The sequence below is a fragment of the Nuphar pumila genome, unplaced genomic scaffold, assembly GCF_984573655.1.
Source record: "Nuphar pumila unplaced genomic scaffold, dmNupPumi1.hap1.1 HAP1_SCAFFOLD_1434, whole genome shotgun sequence".
Classification (NCBI taxonomy): Eukaryota; Viridiplantae; Streptophyta; class Magnoliopsida; order Nymphaeales; family Nymphaeaceae; genus Nuphar; species Nuphar pumila.
This window is the reverse complement of record NW_028323676.1, coordinates 1-6,404: the sequence shown is the minus strand read 5'-3', so window position 1 is coordinate 6,404 and position 6,404 is coordinate 1. Positions and strand designations below refer to the sequence as shown.

Below are 6,404 nucleotides of genomic sequence, written 5' to 3'. Positions count from 1 at the left end.
TTCCCATGCATCATGTGAATTTGGGAGCCTTGGAGCTCGGGGCATGGACAAGCTATCGGCCGCCTATCTGACATGCCAACAGGATGAGGTGATCCTCTGCTATGCCATAGCCTATGGCATAGGCCCATGCATAATTCACATGCATCTTTACGGCAGATGCTGCCGTTGACCTCAGAGAACATTCTGCCGTATATAGCGTCACAATTGCGCTCACAGGGCATGCGAAGAGGACAGGTTGTGCAGCTACACCTTGAGCTGCCAAGTCGACTGAACATAAGAAAGCATGGCAGACGAGGTATCAATCGATGTCGTGGATGCGTCGGATGTGACCAAAAAAACTAACAGCAATTTTAAGGGCATGCCAATTGCTATCAAGGTATGGCACATGTCACCACTGTGTCGCGCCTGGCAATGCTGTCAGGATTGTTAAAAGGTTAAAGTCATTGCATTGCCCTCTATTTCCACCAGCTCTCTCAAAAGCACATCATTTTGATTTCAAAACCGCATTTTGAAGTGATGTGTTCCTGCAGAGGCGGAATTAGCGCATCCCATTGTTTAGGGGTCTGTCAGTGCTAGGGTTGCGAAATGCCCGCAACTTCATCGAGGCCTGTCATGTCCTATGGGGTCACATATGCCAATAGTATCTGGCAATGTAAATAATGCACTTTGAGCTAGGAAACCCTACTTATGGCATTTCAGGAAAAGCGCACTAGCCATGAGTCCACGGGTGTTTGCGCACAGGACCTCACATACTCCGTGGTATCAAACAAGGACAAAGCGGTGAAGATTGATCTGCTAAAGGATGTTTCCGCCGCATTCGAGCCTGGCAAGATGTCAGCCCTGATGGGCGCAAGCGGTTCAGGCAAAACCACGCTCCTGGGTACGCGCTCATCCTGACAGATGCTTTGTCTGCTCGTGTTGCCGTTCAGTCCAAGGCATACAACGAGATCATCGCTCGAGAGTCACTTGTCTATTCTGTGCATGCTTACCTTTACGAGGTCCTCGTTACCGGTATCTGTCACCCGAGTGTCACTACCCATGGCGCCGTTCTAATGCAGGTCACCCCGCACACGCCATGTGGCATAGCTTTCTATCACGCGGCAGTGCACAAGTGGAATGCTGTTGCAGTCGCCACACGTGCGCATGTCCATCCATTCATGAGGATCGCTTGTGCAGATGTGCTGGCTGGCCGCAAAACCACGGGGGAGGTGAACGGCACCGTGCTGTACTCTGCTCAAAAGGCGTCTCTGAACTTTCTGCGACGCTTCACCGGGTACGTTGAGCAGTTTGACACAATGCTCGACATACTGACTGTGAAGGAGATGTTAATGTACACCGCGGAGCTCAAGCGGCCCCACACGGAGAGCTACAAGGACAAGGAGGTGGCAGTCGACTATTTCATAAGCAGGCTTGCACTCGACGGCTGCAAAGACACCAAGATCGGTAATTCTATGAACAAGTACGTGCCCTCAAGTTGTGTGCTCGACCAGTGCGGCAGAGTATGACAGGTAATGTAGCTGATCCCCTTCGTTTGGCACTGGCAACATAGTGCTCGGTGTCATAGCCCTTCTGTGTTTTGAGGCATTTGTTGGCAATGCATTTGGTTCAGTATGCTCATGGGTGTTGGGCTGAGTTTCGCCAGGCACAGTGATTCTGGGGTCCAGACTCCTGAATTTCTATGAATTTGTTGGGAGAGACGTGAGGGTCGAACCACTTCCTGACAAAACACTGCTTTTGGGTGTCCAAAAGCTGCATATATGTTGGCGGCCGATGCATATTGGACCCCGACACTTGTCTAGTTCCCAAGCTGGCACCCAGGAAACTTTCTTCCCATACACGTTACTGGCTCTGAAGTACAGCTATTTATCAGATGTTCTACTCCACCAGAGCCCGCTCCAAGACCATTACCGAGACTGTCACTGTATTAGGGCTCATTCGGAGGCAGTTTTGAAAATACATCGGATGCCAAGCTCCGAGGTGCAGCATACATCATGCACTAAAGAGATGACAAACTCAAGAACATTCAACATCGCATACGGTGGATCAAAACAGCAGCCGGTCATTGTCATTTTTTGCAGCCTTGGAGTTGCCAATCTCCATATGGATGCGGCAGTGTTGAAAAGGCTACATCATCAGCACACATTAGAAAAGCATGCTTTGTCCTCGCTCCATCTAGCCTGGCACGGCCCGGAAGGTTTTGCAAGCACCACCGTTCTGCGAATGACGACCTGCGCATAGCCATGATTGTGGGTTTCGGTATGCAGGGGAATCTCTGGTGGGCAAGCCAAGCGCACGTCCATCGCCATGTCCATGGTCACAGGTCCCCGAGGTTATCCCCCTTTTCTTTCACTCAAGCGTTGCACCAACATACAACTTGGCCTTACCTTGTCGTGTTCCCTGTTGGCGTCTGATGATGATGTATATTTTTACAACACCACCGCATCCACATGGATCTAGCGTCGCCAATGCAGGCATCCATTCACCGTCAATCTGGATGACTCATTCATCACCCCGCCCCCGCGTTGCTGCCTTCCTCCATCGGTCATGCCATCCACTGTCATTCAATGCATGCTTCGCGATTACGCCCCAATGTCGCTGAGGCCATCTCCGGCTATGTTCATGCTGAACAACCGCATCCGTACGTCCATATCGGTTGTAACCTGGGAGTACTTGATTATGTGTATGTGCAACCCTGATTGTCAGTCAAAACACGCACACCAGCTTTTTGGAGGAGCCTGGGCCAAGGTACCTTGCTGAGAGCTGCTCTTCCCACTGGCTGTCGGCCTCGGCCTCTGAGTTGGACCAGCCAGATTCGTGTGGTGATGTTTGCGTTGCATTACCAACAGTCATCACTGGAGTGCAGTGCTGTTCCTTGATGAGCCCACTTCAGGGTTGGACTCCTTCACCTCGAACGAGACGATGACGCTGGTGAAGCACCTCGCTGTGTCGGAAGGCATCACGATCGTGGCCACCATTCACTCTCCTTCGCCCTACACCTTCAACCTCTTTGACACGCTGCTCATGCTCCTGCGCGGCGAGGTCGTGTACTTCGGCCTCAATGATCATGCCATGCTCGACTACTTCAAGGGCGGTATGGTGCTCTCTGCACCTCCTTTCCCGTGCGAAGGTCCAGGGTGGGAGGGTTAGAGTAGAAACTTGTGGGATCGCCAGTCATGCAGCATGCATACCGCAGTCTACATGACAATCGATCAGGCGTTTTCGCAACGTGGCTCCAAGGGCACCTATAGATACAAGAACTCCTAATTTTGCGCATTGAACAATTTAGATGGAAAACGCGATGCAATGCATCGCAGGGCAACTGATCAATTGTTGTCTGGACTACGGCAATGCGTTCCTTATCGTTGATACTTCTCTTTCATACTTCACGTGGCCGTGCTGGGGAGGAGGTCAGGTCACAAACTTAACGACAAAAAGCAGCACACTGCTGCATCATTGATCGCCAGCACGCATGGCTGGCGGCTTTATCAGTACCAGCACTGATGTTGTGGCTGTGACGGGAAGCTGGTGACATGCTCAATTGCCTTGGTATGCGCAGGCTGTGGCATCAAGCCGGTGACGTCGCTGGACGGTGAAGAGGGCGGTGTGCTCAACCCTGCCGAGTTCCTGACAGACCTCATCGTGGGGGCAGATCGCCGCAACCAGGGCGGCCAGTATGCAGAGGCTTTCCGGAACAGCGAGATGAAGCGGAAGGCTGACGCAATCATCGGTGGCTTGCTCAAGGTCGACTCCATGCTCATCTCCGAAGAGGTTCGCACCACTTTCCTGCATCGTTCCGCCTGACCTTGTGATTTGTGGGTCCGGGTACCTGAAAGTGCATGAATATTGGGGACACGGGAGGGGATGGAAACCCAATCCGGCGACGCACAGCCCTGCTCCCCTGATGATCACGTGCTCTGCCTCGTCCACCTCTTCCCCGTGTGACATTATGCTCACAAAGCATTACAACAGTACCACATTGACATGCCCTTTCGCAACATTCTGTGTACTTGAAATCCAGGGAGAACCTGAGGCAAACCAACTGACTCGACATTGCCACAACCACCTCTGTTGCTTTCTGCTTCCTCGCTCATCTTTGCTTTGCACATCCAACGAGACCAGCAGTTCATGCGCGGCAGTTAAATGTGCGGGCCTGCACATTTATGTCATCGATTCCTATCGAAGGGTTCAGATCCAGGGGAGAGTCCTTCAGGTCAGGAGATGGCAACGTTCGGCCAATAATCACCTGGTGATTATTGGCGCATGACGCCGATGCGCCTCGTTGCAGCAAGAGTAATTTGTAAATGTTTCAAGATTAAGTCGGCATTCTTTGGCGCTTTTGTTAGTCGTGATGTTGGGAACTACTTGCAACGAGTTTTCCGCTTGGGCTCGTACGAGGCTTGTTGGTGTGGCAGCGCCAGAGCCTCTGACTTCTACGGTCCCATGTACATGCGCGTTACTGGCATGACACAGGATGTGGACACTACCAGTACGATCCAAGAATGGCACATCTCAATTCGCTGCACACAGCAACAACACGGTCGATGGCCGTACGAAATGCGTTGAACAAATGTGCCCACAACAACAACACGCCCTTGGTGATCTTGCAGACAAAGGCAGCGATGAGTACCAAGCGCGCAACCGTCACTCCGTTCTTTTGGGCTCTCAAGACTATTATCAAGTACCGCACCCTCCGCAACTACAAGGACCCGCAGTTTCTGGGCCCCCGTATCGGCGACAAAGTCATCTTCTCCCTCCTCCTCATGGCCCTGTACTGGGGCATCGGCAACGACTTCACGCAAGACAACTTTTACAACATCATGGCCATGCTCTTCATGTGGACCACCCTCCCCGCCTTCGGAGCTGCCTCCTACGTTCCAAGCATCGTTCTTGAAAGGCCACTGTTTCTCAGGTGCGCGCATCTCCGCAAAAGCAAACGTTAGCCGGGCAAGACTCTCACCACTTATGGCCATCGCTTCCCAGCATCAGCATGGATGCCACATGCACTGTTCGCACTGCTCCGCCCGTTTGTGAAGGCCTTCAGGCTGTCAGTACCACGCCACCAGAACACACCGAGATGATGTCAACTCCCTGCCTCGCTCTCCCATGTCTCCATACATCCTCCTGCACTGCACATCGTACCTTCAGAACACTCACTGCTGCTTTAGATGGGAGTGTTGCATAATAGAGGACACATACACGTGCTGGAACACTCTGTGCTCTGATTCGGTATCCATAAATGGCGTTTGTTGTGAGAGCGCGTGCCAGGGTTGCGGATTATGTCGTCCATCACATTTGTCTTCATGTCTTCCGATCCAGATGCTTTGAGATCAACAGGGTTTCTCTGGCGCAGGGAACGCAGCGATGGCCTTTACCGAGTGATCACGTACCTGGTCGCCAAGATGCTGGATGAGATTCTGCTGGCGGTTCCCGCGAGCGTGGTGTTTGCAGCGATCGTCTATTTCCCTTTGCAACTGCAGGGCTCGTTCGTCATATTCTGGCTGATCTACTTGCAGGTCCTCACAATTGGAATCATGCTGGCTTACCTTATCGCAGCGGCCTCTCCCAACATGGATGTGGCCAACGCAGGTGTGTCTGCACAACCTGTTGTCTGTTCCCTCTTGCCGCATCTTTGATCATGTCTAATTGTCAGAAAAACAATCAAAACCAGTCGGAGACATCGCAATCAATACTAGCTTGGAGCAGTGATAAACTGCCAATGCCACCAGCTAGGTATGGAAGCTCACCTTGCTTCCGTCTTGTCTTCAAGAATGTTCAATCAGGCAGCGTGATTTTTGGGCCCAGACTCCTGAGAATACGTGAATTTGTCGATTTCCATTATGGCGAAACTGCTGTTGAGACTGCTCGTGCAGTCTTGTCTTGGAAGTGGTAACCTTGAACTATGAGGAATGAATTGACAACATGCACAATTCTTTGCACCTTGCTAACTGGGCCTTCAACACTGTACGGTTTGGAGTGTCACCAGGCTATATGTGCAACCAATGTTGTTCAAATGATTCAAAGGAACAACGCGTTGGTGTTGGCACTTGCATGGCCTCTTTGAATGCACTTGATGATGATATGTCTTTATTACGCTATTGCACCCACATTGGCAGCTGCTAGTAAACAGTTGAAGGAAACCGGCAGCTGGTGTGTTGTGTTGAGGATGGTTGCACATTGTTGATGACTGCCTGCAGCATTCCGCCAGGGTTGGGGAACCTCCAGGCTCTCTTGCAGATAGTCCAAAATCACGTGTTGGTGGCAGCATCCAGAAACTGCGGAACTTGGATGTGGCAAGCACTGTATTGACGAGTGGGTTGTTGTGCTGCAGCGCTTCCTACTTATGTGGTCACACTTCTTTTCTTTGCTGGCCTCTTCATGCGTTATGACGCAATCCCCGTCTACCT

The 6,404-nt window shown here is 51.6% G+C and overlaps 1 protein-coding gene across 1 annotated transcript; it reads left to right on the top strand.

The window, feature by feature from the left end:
* Positions 1 to 242: 242 nt before the first annotated feature.
* LOC149809293 (uncharacterized) lies at positions 243 to 6,399 on the top strand (the record flags this gene model as incomplete). The annotated part of the gene is made up of 9 exons (XM_089994910.1): positions 243 to 376; positions 742 to 880; positions 1,177 to 1,459; positions 2,265 to 2,329; positions 2,864 to 3,142; positions 3,557 to 3,768; positions 4,608 to 4,909; positions 5,351 to 5,586; positions 6,329 to 6,399. Coding segments are annotated over exons 1-9 (1,680 nt in total), but the record flags the coding sequence as incomplete, so codon positions are not given.
* Between the last annotated feature and the right edge of the window lie 5 nt (positions 6,400 to 6,404).